Raw genomic sequence first — 15971 nt, forward strand, 5'->3', positions numbered from 1 at the left:
CCCTGCCCCGCGCTCGCCCCGGGCCGGGGCGGGGCCGCTCGAGCCCCGCGCCGCCTCTCGCACAAGCGGCAGCTACCAAACCCTAAATACAAGCGTTTGTGTCTACCGTGCTGCATGCAGAGGCGGTTTTGGCAGCAGCTTGCTGCGAGCCTGGAGAGATTCATGCTCTGCTCTTGCCCATGGCTCACGTAGGAGCTCCCAGGAGTTAAAATCTTGAACAGTATTAGGCCAGAGAGATGGGGAATTTGTGCCAGGAAGATGCTAATTCCAGGTCTGGCAGGGGCAATAACTGGTTAGCAGAACCTGGTCCGTACAGCTCTGCTGGGACAGACTGTGAAAAACAGCAGCTCACACGCCCATCGACGAAGAAAGAACATCCCAAGTTACGGGACAGACGGCCTTTGCAACCACCAACAGGCTCCAGAGCTCCCCTGTGGATACCAGCCCCATGGGCTGTATAAAGACAATACTGCTCAATGACCTATGGGGAGGTTAACAAAGCTTGAAAAGAAGGATGTACTACTGTTAGTGGATACAAAAAATGACAAATTCGGAGACCACGAGGACATCAGGCAGAACTCCCAAGATAAGGAAGACACCAATAAATCCCATTCAGCAAATGTGCAATTCAAGAAATCCACCGACTCAAAAAAAGAGAAAGAATTAATTAGTACAGAAAGCAATGGAATCATTAAGCAGTAGAAGATAGGATACTAACTAGAGAACTATGCAACTTGTAGCCAATAAGCATGGTTTGCTTTGTTTGCTAAAACACCTAGTGAAAAATTTTCATAGTCAGTGAACTGCCATAGTCAGTGAAAAATTTTCATAGTCTGTTTCATCTTGTGTACCCAGCACCCCTTCCTGCACAGAACTTACCAAAAGAAGTATGAATTAAGTCCCCTCATCCCACCACTGAGAAGCCCAGGATGAAAAAGGATCAACAGGACACTGCTGGATATGTGGGTGGTGACTGTCTTCTGCTGGCTCTCTCTCTCTTTCCCCTACACACTAAAAGCTACAAATAAAAGTCAGTATTGTTGACTGGCATTTTGTCTCGTTTGCTCCTTAATTTGAGCATCTCTCACTTATCAGATCATAACAAATGCATTCATACTTGTACATCTGCTAGAGGTGGCTGGAGAAGTGGATGAAGCTCCCCAAGACCTTCACAGGTTTTCAAGCTTAAATGAAACAAAAAAATATTCAAACGTCAAGTTGTGGCAGACAACAGAAAGTGCCATTACTGCATCAGCCTCATTACACTGCAAAATAATTTCATTTTGCTCAGTTTTGTTACTTATATGTAAAAAAAAAAAAAAAACAACAAACAAACAAACCCCACAAAAACAAACCCCCAGCAACCAGTCCCCCTCCCAAACACCAGAAAGTTAGAAAACGATAAAGTGTGAGACCATAATGCATTAAAAAAAATCAAAATCATCCATATTTTAGAGCTAGAAATGGGAGGAATAAGAAACACTATGAAACTTGGTAAATCAATCTCTTTATTTTATAGAAAGTAGTTTGATCAATATGCCGAACCATTACCGATGGTTTTGCTATTATTAGTAAAAATAAACATTTGAAAATTACCTTGGAGAATATATAATCTCCAAGCTTATTTCCCCTTAATCACTGTTGCTTTTTTAATAACTATTGCATCTAATCTAACACTGGGTGCTCTTAATAGGAAGGGGGTACCTAGTGCAGGATATCGCCATAGTTTATTTCCTGCAACTGGTTCTGAGGTTCCTAAAATGCAGTAGAACATGTATGACCTCACCCTGCACCACCCTGGCGCAGTACAAAATCTGCATTTCTTCCACCTTTCTCCATGAACATCTGCAATGTCAGCTGTCAGCTGAGAATTTTCTGGTGTAAAGTCACCCAGCAAGCCAGTTTAAGTACCTAGATGGCCAGAGTTTTAACTTTCACAAGTTGCTGAAGTAATCACGAAGAACTTGGATCATGTGTCTAAGGTAACAGAATCAGTTAGCAACACAAGAATGACACACTGACAGTATTATGTACTGCTACAAATACAAACATAAGTCACAGCTCCCACTCTATGATATTTAAAAGGGGCATTATCAACTACAAGCTAAATTATTTTGTCTGGACAAAACAGTATTATTGATTAAACACTGCCAGAAGTAAATTTCACATTTAATTTGTGCACATGGCTACTGTAAGCACTGGGACCTCTGTAGGCTCTAGTACCCTTAAGTTTGAGTAACTTGCATAGCAACAGGGAAAAAGTATTAATTGCTGGAGGACAAAAGTCAGTGAAGTTAAGGGCAACAGCCAGAGGATTCTGAGTTCAGTTCTTCTCCAATGACTACATTCAAAGTTGAGAGTGTCCCTTTAGAAGTTTCACATACAACAGAATTTAACTCATTTTTACTCCATCATTACAAGAAAGTGGACAATTTGTCTTACAATAGTTAAACATCAAAGAACAATATGCAAGTTAACAACTGATCTGTAAATGAAATAGCAGCAACATGGAACTGTAGAAGGTTGAGTTTCTGCAGGATTTATTGGAAAGATTATAAAGGTGTGGCAAATACACTGTGATTTTACATAATTTAGTTTCAGGGATAGCTTATGGTAACTATAAACATTACTGAAAATGCCTGGTCAAGGTCAGTAATTTTCTGGTATAAGCCTAAGTTTGCCAAGATTTCTCAAAGTGCAGCTTTACTCAGAAAAATGACAACATTTTATATCATGGCAAATTGCATTTAAAATCTGCTCAGTTTGCAGACGGTAAGACAACTTCTTGTGATTGCCAGTACAACAGATTTGAGCTTGAAGTATTAAAGCTAATAAGATATAAATATTTAAGGACAAAACATCAAGGACATAATTATATAATACTGCCATGATTTTTGCACGTGTAACTTTGTTAGTTCAGTGGGTGTATAAAACTGACACATTTATATAAAGCAGCTACAAAGTCATGGTTTCAGTTGATTCTAAAGCAGTGTGCTACAGTTTATCCCCCTGATTTCCTTCTTCCACAAGAATAAAAAGTATTAGAAATTCAGCCACTGAGCAGATAACTCATACTCATTGGGCAAGTCTATTTTGTAAGGTGGTGTCACTTTTAGTCACTTTTCTGGTCCATCACTGTACTTAAACTGTTTTGAAATCATGTTCAATTTCAATCTCTAAGTGTTAAGGAAGAACAATTACAATTGAATCACTGAACAGCTGTACCAGTTTGAAATGCTGTCACATGTTTCCTCATGGTAAAACATTCACATTCTGTTATTGCACAATTTGAAAATTCAGGTTATGTGCATAAAAACCTTCATAGTGTTTGCACTGCAACTTGCGAAACATACATTTAAAATGACCTTAATACATTTTACAAAATCTTTTTAAACAACTTTATATTCTTAAGATAAAAGCATCCTGAGAATGTTACATAGTTCACTATACAAGCCCTTCATTTCTGCTATGCTTTATTTATCCCCATAGTTCCTAATTTGACAGGTTTCTTTTACAGTTAGTATCTTGGTGCTTTATTTCACAAAATATCTTTTAGCAAAAAAGTACACCATTGGCATTCAAGTAATCCAGCCTCATATCTAATTTACAAATTAAACCTTTGTCAACTCTCAAGTAAGGAAAAACAAACCAAAAATAAACAGAAACAGTTTAGCTGACTTAAAAAAAAAAAAAGTAAAGGCCTTGTGCATTAATAATTTGGTCAAACATTTAAGTTATGCAGTTAAATATTTTGGCAAAAAAAAAGCCCTCTACATCTATACTTCTCAGTTTATTTTCTTTCATCTGACACCAGATGTAAACATAAACATCAAGAAAGAAAGACTGACAGTGCAGAAGTACTTTGCAGTTGAACTAGTTTTCTTTTTTAAAGTACTTAGAAAAAACAGACATAAAAGAATGTAAGTGCTAAGAATGGACTATTTGGGCTAAATAAAAGTCTTACCAGAAAAAAAAGTAAAAATAAATTAGGTTGGGTTTTTCTTTTTTTCCCTCTACAGACATCTAAATAAATAATCTCTGAAGAAATTCTAGCACCGTAACCCAAAGCAGTATCTTCCTGTATCTTTTTGATCAAGTCTAAGGCTTCATACATAATCTTGACTATTTTACTAGGAAGATATCCATTCATATTTACATTTTAGTTTTGTAAAGGGAGTGTTCAGGGTTAAAAATACATTATTTTTAAAAGGTCAGCCTGCCATCCTGATGGCAGTGATTCAAGCTATAGAACAGAAGACAAGTTACAGAACATCCTTCAGTTTTTTATACTCTAGATGAGAGGAAGGAGATCAGGCAAGTTAAGAGAGGTAAACAGCCTGGATTTCAGGAATGGAGAGAAAAAGTGGCTCGTTATATGAATGTCTGCATGAACAGGAATATTCACTCCTGGAGACTTTGTTTCTCTTCTGCACATAGGTATACATTTTTATTGTTGGCTGACTAAACAAATTGAGAAGAGAGACAGTTATGGCTGCCACAGTGAAAAAACATTACCTAAGGTTTCCATCAGGACTGACATGCTTTTACAAGGTGGCAGGTTTCCATCAGGACTGACATGCTTTTACAAGGTGGCAAGGTGTTGAATATAAGCAGAGGTCATGCCCAGAATGGTACACTCCAGGTGAGAGTGTAACTACCTCAAAAGGAAGAGTAAACCACTTCAGCAACATCTTTATAAATTATAACTATGTAATTTGGAGTCATATTTAGCTTATATTTTAGGCAATGATCAAAATCTGAAGGACCTTTTAATCTTTAAGGCATTAGTGCATCAGGGACTAAAAGCTCCAGGATATTAATAAATAGGGGGTTGGGGGCAGAAGGGGAGAAAGGAAAAAAACCAAAACACCGTTGTATCACAAGCTATCATTGTGCATCTGCTTTGTTGGTTAGCTCCAGAAAAAATAGTTTCAAGGATGGCAGAAGGGGAATGTTATTCACTGTTCTGAGAAAAACATTAGATCATAAACTTCACATCATTTTTTAACACATCCTTTAAAGGGCTGAATCTATCAGGCAAGATTCTCATCTTTACTGTTCCATCAGCACCACAGGAGAATATGTGATTTGCTGGTCCTGTTTCAATTTGCATGACTCCTGTCCCAATGTTTCTGAAGAGAGACTGTCGAGCATGCTCATTGATGAAGGTGTGAAGAAGATTAAATGCAGACAGACTCCATACCTGGAAAAGCATCAAAACATTAATCTCTTACAAGGAAAATCCCCATGATCTTAAAATCATCAACAGTGAATTGTGTAGAATTGTACTACATTTTGCATTTACTTTTCTGACACTAACTGTAGAAGAAGAATCAGTAGCAATCTGTAATGACACGTTTATAGAATACTAGTAAAGAGAGACATTAAAGTATCACTAATTAAAAGGAGGAATCCATTAAGAAGAGGTTAAGACTGACATTTCATAATTAAATTCATAAACGTGAAAGTCAGAGTTGAGAATGAATGCAGTATATATGACATCTGATTGTTCCACACCTGTACAAGATTCCTTCTGAACATACACAGTACTTCTGCTCCCTCTCCCTCATTAATACCTTTATGTTGCCTTCAGCAGATCCTGTGACAAAATACTCTTCTGTAGGATCAACAGCAATTGCTTTGACTGGAGAATCATGACTCTGGAGTAACTGCTGCTGCTGCTTTAGGCGAAGATCAATTATACAGGTAAAGCCTTTTCTGCCTCCAGATATCAACAGCTGGTGTTTCGGAGCATATGCTAGCACAGTTGCTCCACTATCATGACAGATAAAAGCTGAAAGCCAAAGGAAAGTAATTCAAATAGAACACTGTACTAACTTATATTTTGCATCAATCTCTAGTGCAAGACAGTAGCAACAGTGACTTTGATGCTGTATTCCAGCTGACCACAACTAGCCTACTTATAGCAGTATGAATTTACATGTAAACCCAAGTTCCCATCAGACATTCTGAAGCTGCCGTATTCTCAAATTAAGCAATTAAAATCTGTATTAACAAAAAATTATATTCTTATTTCTATCCCTGTGTAACCACAAACTATTAATCCTTGACCAGAAACAGATTATTTTAATAATTTACTACTAAAGTAACAGATTTGTTATTTTAAGTAATATAATTTGGTTTTTTTAAGTCATATAATGCCCATCAAAAATTCTTCCTAAACTACTTGCACAAATATCTTTCAAGTTTCCACTGGTCATTTAAATGCTAATTTGTTTCTTCTTACATTTGTTTGGATATGTCCACTCCCCTAAAGGAGTAAGAAAAGAAAATTAAAACTACAATTATCATAATACAGCTTGGTATGCTGTACTTTTAGTTCAAAGGGCTTATGAATTTACATTTAGAAATTCCATGTGTCTCTCACATACACTTAGGCATTCACCATACTTTAAGTACAAGGAGTTCACAACTCTCTGATCTCAATTCCATATTTCAGATATTGAAATGCATTTCTTGTATTAGTTGCAACAAATAAAACTAATGAAACAGAGCTAAATAATTTTTGCACCCCCAAAATCCTACTTAGAGGAATAACTGTTCTGAAGCAGAAGCTGCCCAGAGCCTTTTAAAAAGGAACAGAAATGTCTGGCTCGCACTTGTGGTCCAAGGACAGAAGGCATGCAAAGGAAGGGGCTCATGTCCATGAAATCAATCATTCATATAGAACACCAAGTATCTGGTTTTATACTACCACTGGTGCACTCACACAGAACAGTGAAAGATGTTTTACTGCCAATGTTAAAATTACTTCCCTAAGTAATCTTCTTTCATAAAGATAGACTCAAAAATACACTTTTTAATACTATGGTCAAATATTTTGGTTGCTGTGTTTTACTTACCATGCACCAAGCTGTTTGTAGGAGAAACCAGAGTATCCCAAAGACAAATATTTCTGTAGAAAACAACATGGCTTAATTCAGCAACAGATATTCTAAGGTATTTTGAACTCCTGAAAAGCCATCTGTACCTCAAAAAGGTTGTTTCAGGCATAAAGAACTGCAAATAGACTCAATGATGATATCTGAGCAGACCCCAAATTACTTCCATAGTTTATCATACACTGCAAGGACATGCCATCTACATAAGTAGTCTACAACTGGCTATCTCCATAAAGCATTAATGTTAACTATCTTCTGTAGCTTAATTCACAGGAATGTTAGAAGGTTTTGGTATTTTTTGATCAATACTTACTTATGAAAACAAATGAGAAATGAAGAGCTATACAAATTCCCTAGAGCTATGCAAATTCCCCAGAGCTATAAAATAATTTACAACAGGTTCAAGTGCATAGAACAGAACAGAATATTTCAGCTGGATGGGGCCTAGAAGGATTATGTAATCCACCCACCTGGCACCTTCAGGGCTGACCAGAAGTTAAAGCATGTTATTAAGGGCATTGTCCAAATGCCTCAAACTCTTGACAGGCTTTGGGGATTGACCTCAAGGAAGCCTGTTCCAGTGTCTGAACCTCTGGGTAATAAAATGTTTCTTGATGTCCAATCTCATGCCAGACCTTCCCTGGAACAGCTTTAAACCATTCCCACACACCCCTCACTGAATTCCCAGCTAAATCACTCAGGACCTCTCTTTCTACTTCTCCTCTTCATAGGGAACATGAGCAGGATATTTGTGCTTCCTCATGAAATCTCTCTTAATAGGCACATGAATTTAGCTGCAAACATTGCTTCCGTCCCTCTCCCACCAAGAAAGAAATCAAGCAGAAGTACTCTTAAACTGCTTAACATGAATCATAAAAAAAAACCAAAAAACCACAAAGTGGGGGAAGGAGAGAAAATATGGCACCACTTCACTTTTATGAATTACCACAATAGATCTTACCTGTTGTCAGAAGAAAATCCTGCTGTAGCTATCAAAGATGACGAACTGATGAAAACAAAGTCATTGGCGGTTTTGTTATGACATTGCCATGTCTGAAAAATTGCAGTTTTAAATTATTAATTAAAAAGGAATCTATTTTGTGCAAGCAGGTAATATTAAACTTCCTTGAGAAGAAAAGTTGTTTAGCAAGAAATTTAAAGAACATAGGATACAAAGGTATTGGTACGCCTATAAGATTCTTAATGTTTAATGGAAATGTACTCTGCAGCCCTATGTAACTATCCATTAATTGACATGTGACAATTATTGACAAGTCTCAATGAATATTAAAGTTATTTCAGATCTCATGTTACATTTTCCACTCTCCACTTAACAAGTTTTATTAGAGTGTAAAAATTTGTCATACAGACCACAGGATGGCAGCAATACATAACTTAATCTTGATTAGTACTGGTTAACATCACAATCCTTGCCCTCTCCTAGCTATTCTGAAGGGAGAAAGAAGTTAGGGAACACAAGGCAAGTTTATGGAAACTAATTTATCATTCAGCTTACCAAATATGGCTTAGGTGAAGTTCCAGTAAGTGGACAACATTTCCAATTTGTCTGATATAGACTTATATATCCATCAGCATCAACAATTCCAAACTGAAAATATACAGAAATAGCAAATACATAAGTATGTATTGCAGAGAAAACACTCACAATTTTGAAAAAATACTTTAAATTAGAAACATGTGATGCTTCTGCTAATTTGCAAGTATTCTGGGGGAGGGGAGAAGACAAGGCATACAGAAGCATTTTGTCAGTTACCTTATTTCCTTGGTAATTGAATCGCATTCGAGTTACCCTGGAGTTGCCACCAGATCGAAAACATGTGATCTGCTGCGCATGACCCCATTCAAACATTCTTACACTTCCATCCTGAGCACCCGTCAGGTCTGCAACAGAAAATATTAATGTGACCTTTCACAAGAGTTGTAGCTTTTATGATTTAGAGAAAACTCATACTATCTCAAAATAACTAGTGCCAAAATTATGTCATAGTATCTATCTTGGTGCAGGAGCACACATCAAAGTCATGTTGCTCATTACCCGAAGATTTCTATTTAGATGCTCATGAAATATGAAGCTATTTACTTGGAGATAATTACACATATTTTCTACTATCATTTTAGTCACAAATAAGAGAGAAATACAGTACTTTTTGCCTTTTCTAAAGGCTATTCTACATCTCCAATATTGTTTTTTAAAATGAAAAATAGTTTCAGGAAGTATGGCTTATAAAGAACTTTCAAAATATAATAGATTGTTGTTCTAGTATAAAATAGCAACACACCCAGAAACAGATGAGTAAGAAATATATAATCTTTTGATAACCTTTCTGTTTTTTATAAGAACCTGAACTTACAATATGGCAGTGTTGGATGAGAAGCCATTCTTCTGACATTATTAATAGCTTTCTTGAGCATCTGTTCAACATACAAAAAAACAGTATTACTGAACAAAAAGTTATCAAACTAGAGAATAATTAGTGAATGCAGATGGTTGTTTCCTACCAAAATTCCTATGAAAACAAGTACAGAGTTTAGAGATTCAGACAGAAATCTGTGTCTTCCAAGATTAGTGTAGATATTAAAACTTTTGCAGTTTTATACATCTAGATAAATATTAAACTTTTGCTTCAGAAATGTATGGCTCCAAATATAAACACTCCTTAGACTGCAGTCTTACCTCTTTTCTTGCCAATTCCTTTCTGATTCCATTAAATTTATTGGAATATTCCTGAATATTGTAAGATAAGCAAGAGAAAGGCAGAAGCATGTAAAGAAAGAGGTAAACAAACTTTAACAGAAGGAAAAAATAGGAAGGAATATATCTATTTTCAAGTCTAGTTAACTTACTGCCATTGATTGAAAAGTGGCTATTTGTGAGCATCCAGAATAAGCAATATACCATGTAACTGGTATAAAATAAGTAAGTAAATAAATAAAAAATTCTTCAAATATATTTATAATTTTGCAAATACAGATCCAACGAATTTTCAGTAGCATGTTTGTTCCTAAGTTCCAAAATCTGCTTTGAGCTAGGCATATCACCCAAATTTTTGTTTTCTCTTATTTTATTAATCCCTACTGGGAAGAACTCAATGTACAAAGAGGACTGGAAACATTAGACAATTATATTTAAACCTCATCTATTTAAACAATATGTTCAAAACACAAAAGGAAAAAAAGTAAGATTTTTTTTTTAATCAAGGAAATACATCTGTGCCTGTGTTGTCTCTTCCCTTCTTTTCTTTCTCCTAATGTATGTTAAAGTTTAGTTTTCATTTGTTTACTCCCCAATAACTCTCAAAAGTATCTGACTTCTTTGAGGACTCTTTCCTCAGAGAATTGTTGGATTTGGTTTGCTCACACATGTATTATTTACCTCAACACTTGAGAAGGGCAAGATATGTATTTATGGCAGGTGTTAACTTCAAATAAGAACACATATGAAATTTTGCTTCCAGGGCACTCATCTTCAACACAGCAGGTTATCACTTACCACCCACCAACAGCAATGTGGCACTGACCCACTTTCCGAGAAACGTTTAGGTCAGAAAAGACCTTTAACATCACTGAATCCAACTGTGACTTTCAACTGCTGTAGATTTTGTACTGTATTTTAATGCTGCTTTATCATGGGGCAGTAGATAGTGATGAGGTATTTCAATTATGCTATTCATCCCAAGCCTCCAAATTTATCAGGGTGTCAACTGGAAGGAGGCAGAAATTACAAATTTTCATGTGTTTCATATTCCTAAATACGATCAATAGAGTTTAAAATAAGTATCTTCTAAACTATCAGTTTGCAAACAAAAATGAAGAAAAGTACTCGAAAGGGAAATAATTTACTTTCCTGTAAAAATTTCCCTGGGTTTGGAGTTGTGGAATAACCACAATCCTCTTAATTACATTTTGGAAGCAGATTTATATCTTTCAATTCTCAAAGTTTTATCACTGTTGAAGAGAAAGCCTTGTGCCCCTCAGTTATTCAAGTTAATTCCAAAACACTTTCTAAAGATAAAATATGTGATATTGAAATATGTATTTCCTTTTCTTTTTCTCTAAGTACTTTGAATATCAAGGAAAAAGCCAAATGGTTTGGTAAAACTATATATACATTTTAAAATTCAGGGCAACAGAGAACGACATTCTTCAAACATTTACAGAGTAGCATGCACTTATAATTGCAATACATTGCTCTCTAAACTCACAACTTCTCTTCTGTATATAAATGGAATAACAATAATTCATGGTCACTCTTCACTAAAATGGAGGGCTGTATTGAGTTTTACAGCTACTAACTTTTACCCAGAAGTTAACGGAAGTCATCTTACTCCATTCAACAGATAAGCACACATCATGATCTCCTAACCCCTGCTGGATTATGCTTTGGAAAAAATGCAAATTTACAGAAATGTGTCTTTGAAGGGCTACACTAACAGAACTCTTTGGTACAGTTTCTCCAATTTAGAAGAGAAGTATAATTATAAAATGCAAATGCTTCCATTATTAATGTAACTGACATTTGACACTGTTAGCTCTCAGTTTGCCCTTAGAACAGCTGATGGCTAGAACACTGGTTGCTTTGCTGGACAGTTGGGTGCTTTGTGCCTTAATGTACATTAAGACGGAAAAATAAAAATGCACCTTTAACCTTTTAACTCCAGCCCACTCATTGTTAAACTGTTCAATTTTGGTATCAGTCACACTGACTTGTATGACAAGCTGTTGGTAATACTGCCTGAGTTTCAGAACTGTAGGTATAAACTATTTCGTTCAGCATTGTCTTACAAACACCTCCTGTAAGAACTGTGTAAACAGACTGTGCTGAAGTGTCTGACCTTCCTTACTTACCTTCTATAAGCTGTGTAACAGGGAACAGTGAAGAATGACAGAAAAAACTTAGAGCTAATAAAACTTTTAATGCCTGAGTGTCCCTTGCTGATGAAAGTGAATCAAAGACAATGAGATTGAAAAGCCAGTAGTGGTACAAAACAGTGGGCTACAACTACCGAATGGGATGCACTTTATGGAAAAGCAAAGATGACATCAAGAATCAGTAGTATCTGAAGGAACAAAGTAGCAAATAGTAGCAAAGGAAAGGTCTTAGGGAAGCTGCTTTTCTTCCAGGCTCCAGTTCTTCCTCAGCAACACTATTTCCTCTGGAGATTCCCTATTTTTTCCTTCATTTACTTTGTCCTTCATTAGGTACCTCTGTCTTCCCTCCCTATTGAGGTGCTGTTCTATGCTGTGGTGGGTTGTCGGCCACAGTCAAGCAATATGCCAGACAAAATTCAGGTCCAAAGTTTAACAGAAGCATTCAACACAAGCATAGCCAAATATATTTGGGAAGAAAGTTTTACAGCATGCAAAATAAAAGGCCATGTAAATACCATTTGCATTAATATATTACGCAATTACTTAAAGCTGAGAAATACACAAACACAAAAATTTTGTATGTACTTATATATATATTTATAAAATGAAAGTGAGAAGAGAAAGTGGCCAAAGGCATTCACGAAGAGAATTCACAAGATACCTTACTGTAATAGCAGAGCTGCAACACTGGCACAATACCCACTTCTATATGTGGAAAACATTATCAATCTTATAATGCTTATTCCTTATTTACTCCTCCTATTTGTCAGCTATTTTCAAGTCAACAACAATACTAATTAACATATGGTAACTTAATTTTGCCACCAGTTATAAACTTGCTTTGAATTGTTAAATGACACCATGTACAGTCAAGTCTCAAGACGTAATGCATTTGGTTATTTAGGAAAACTCTACTTTCTGCATTCCATGAGCAGAAGGACTGAGATACTGGGGTCTTATACAACCATCTCAGTCTGCTTAAGTGTCTCCAAATAAGCATCTCTCAGTCAACTAATCAACAGATCAGTATCTATGCTCTATAGGAACTAAGATAAGAATGCCAATAGCCAGGCTACAATTATCATTTGATCAGAATTAAATCTAACCTAATAGCCTTTTGCTCAGGGCCAAGCTTCATTCCAGACACAAGATCTGTTTCTGAAGCTCAGAATGAAGATGAAGATTATGCTTAAAATAAAAGCTACCACAAAATTTCATGTAAATATTTCTACCCAATCCTTATGAATTTATATTCCAAAACCTGCTAAATATATGCTTTTTATAATAGACCATTCAGCTTCAAGTCATTAAAGAAGAATTCACAATCTAACGTCTTACCCAAATCCTGATTCTTTGCTTTTAGATAATGCTTTTAAAAAGGCATATATCACTTGACTGAAAGCTTTGCTTGTTTAGTTGTCCCTTAAATTCTGTGCTGTATTTTAACCTATTAATTGTTACAAATAAAATCCAGCTTGCCTCGGTTACACAGAAAGGTTATATTTAGTTATATAAAGGTTATATATATTTAGGTTATATTCTACTGCAAAATATACCCAACAAGATTGAACAGATAATAGGAGGGAAGTAGATAGAATACATAAAGCTAATCTTTGACAAGCAACTTACCACAGATGCACCCCTGCCAGTTTGTGTACTACCAAGCCAAGGCATATTGATAGGTGTGCCAGGATTACTGTGAGTATAAGGAGTGCTTCCCTGAACATTTACGAGATCATCACGAGCATGTATAACTAGGAAATCATCAGCCCTAGAAATTAAGATAACATTTCAAATTAAGATTCAGAACAGCAACAGTAACAGTGACAGTAACAGCAACAGTAAATACCATGTTTTGTTACTCTGATAAGCACAGTCAAGTGTGATACTGAAAACAAAGAACATATACCCTTTATTTTCTATTTCCATATCATCATCGACCCAGGTGTAAATTTGCGTAGCTAAAATTGCAGAAACATCCAATTCTTGAATATCATGACTTGATGCTATTGCAATGCAGTTCCGATTTGCCTGAAAAAATAGCATAGAGAAAGACTGATGCAAACGGAAACCCTAAAAATGGACTTATTCAATTTTTTTATGATTATGGCACTGTTGCTCTCAAAAATGTACACTTAATTTACAACTTCCAAACATTTATATCTACAAATCTATGTATATTTATACTTGACATTTCCCTTTCTAAACTTATTTGCATCAGGGATAGTATCATCCACTATCTGCACCTTGTACCTCTCAAGCAACTCAATTATCTCCTTGCTTTCTTCAGAGGATAAGCAATAGGCAACTATACTACAAAGCTTGCAAGCAGGCTCCCCTCCTCCAGTTCTGAAGGGTTACATGGCTGAACAGAGAAGAAAAGATTACTTCCTGTTAGATAGAAAAGGACAAATACTCCTACACACAAGCCTAAAAAAAAGTAGAAGTCACCTCTCCCTTCAATCAATTCACTGCACAATAGAAAAAGGAAAATTTGCAGTAGAACTTCATCTTCATATTCATGAAAAGGTAATTTTGAAGTTTTACAGAAGGACCGCTAAAAGTTGTAGCTGCTAAAAACTTTTGCTAGCCAGCAGGATGGCTAGCAAAGCCTATTTCACCCAGTCACAATGTGCCTATGTATCAGGTGGAAAACATGGCAATTAGATTATTCTACCTCCTTTATACTCACCTTATTGACTGCAAAAGCAGTAATGATGTCTGACTCTTTATGGATTATTCTTGCCTTGCCACCAGGGTATCCCAGATCTGTTTCTACCTGTATTTAAAAAACAAAGCATAGTTAAATGCAAACTTCCATGCAGTACCACTTTTTATGGAAAGTACAGAGACCAAACAACATTACGTGTGAAATTTTTTTCCCTTCATTTTAATTCAAAGAAACTCAACAAACATAGCCTGTAACAATTACCCTAACCCTGGTTTGTGTAATAACATAGCTTCCCATGCCATGTTAAGATTACTGCAGCAACAGAGAAAAGTAATTTGTCATACAAGCTACAGTAATGTGTTCATTATCAAGTTTTTCGGGGGTGCTGAAAACCAGCAAGGCTACATGCAGCACACTGTTGATTTTGAATGTTGACGGTTTTGCTCTCAAAAAAGTTTGCTAAGCCTATGATTGCTCTTAGCAAACACCTTTTGCCACTGAAATTGATGAAATAGTTCAAAAGAAGGTGCAGGCAAGCTCTTGAACAGGAAAATGAATTTGAACTTCACCAGTGCATCTAATCACAATTATTGCAATTATATAAATCTGGAATCCTGTACATGTCAGAACTACAAACCTTTTGCTATCACTTTTTCTCCTCCATGTGATTTAATGCTGGATTTGAATATTGTCTATAATTTTGTATTTTAAAAATGCAATCAGGTACATGACAGCACACAACAAAACTCTAAACTTTACCAGCACTGTAGCAGTCCTTTTCTAAATTAAAGAACTCAGCATCAAAATAATTAAATTGATAGGTTACTGACATAGACTGTTATAAAATAATTTTACAGTAAAAACAATAACACTGCCAAATAATTGGCGACCTAAGAATTCAAACCTGAGTTACAAATGTAATATTTAATTAAAAAAAAAAAAACTCTAAAGAATTGTCAGAACTATTTCCAGCCTCTCATCTTCAAATTCTTAATTTTCTGTGCTTTAAAAGATCTAAACAACAATATGAATTAACAAAAAAATTAACAATTTGAAAAACGGCATTATTTTTCTGTCAAAGAACTGAAAAAGGTCTTTTACAAAGTCTAAAAGAACAGTTGTTACAGACCAAGAAGCAGAATATATTTTTTAAAGTCAAAATAAAATTGATACTTCACTGATTTTATGCATATAACACTGGACAAAACTGCAGTGGCAAACAGATACAAAACCATGATTTGTGTCTTATGATGAACCAACCTGCATGAAATTAAAATTATTTTTTCTCCAGCCAGTTCCAATTACCTACTTGCTAATACTCCATTATCACATAATTAGTATTAATAAGGTAGCCCAAGCCACAGAGTGCTCACATTTCTGTCTTCACACTAGTTTTGTAAAAGAAAGGAATATGGTATTAATTTGAGTACCTAGCCATAGTATTCTACCTTTTTAGTATGTCACACCAATCTTTTAAGACAGTTGCAAAAATACTGTTATATGGGTTG

General features: G+C 35.6%; 1 protein-coding gene across 10 annotated transcripts in view; it reads right to left on the reverse strand.

The window, feature by feature from the left end:
* Positions 1 to 1491: 1491 nt before the first annotated feature.
* The window catches only part of DMXL1 (Dmx like 1), a 79392-nt gene continuing 64912 nt past the window's right edge, over positions 1492 to 15971 (reverse strand). For 4 of the 10 annotated variants that reach the window (XM_072922558.1, XM_030258657.4, XM_072922556.1 and 1 more), the window contains 11 exons: positions 14485 to 14571; positions 13702 to 13823; positions 13422 to 13563; positions 9598 to 9648; positions 9275 to 9335; positions 8677 to 8804; positions 8419 to 8511; positions 7864 to 7955; positions 6864 to 6916; positions 5577 to 5794; positions 1492 to 5203 (listed from right to left, as the gene is read on the reverse strand). In XM_072922558.1, coding sequence (XP_072778659.1) covers positions 4979 to 5203; positions 5577 to 5794; positions 6864 to 6916; positions 7864 to 7955; positions 8419 to 8511; positions 8677 to 8804; positions 9275 to 9335; positions 9598 to 9648; positions 13422 to 13563; positions 13702 to 13823; positions 14485 to 14571 — 1272 coding nt within the window. In that variant the 3' untranslated portion in view covers positions 1492 to 4978. Of the gene's footprint in view, positions 5204 to 5576; positions 5795 to 6863; positions 6917 to 7863; positions 7956 to 8418; positions 8512 to 8676; positions 8805 to 9274; positions 9336 to 9597; positions 9649 to 13421; positions 13564 to 13701; positions 13824 to 14484; positions 14572 to 15971 lie in introns of those variants that run through there. The other 6 variants (XM_030258661.4, XM_030258658.4, XM_072922557.1 and 3 more) reach the window with 2 other exon arrangements.

This window comes from Taeniopygia guttata, chromosome Z (genome assembly GCF_048771995.1).
Source record: "Taeniopygia guttata chromosome Z, bTaeGut7.mat, whole genome shotgun sequence".
Classification (NCBI taxonomy): domain Eukaryota; kingdom Metazoa; phylum Chordata; class Aves; order Passeriformes; family Estrildidae; genus Taeniopygia; species Taeniopygia guttata.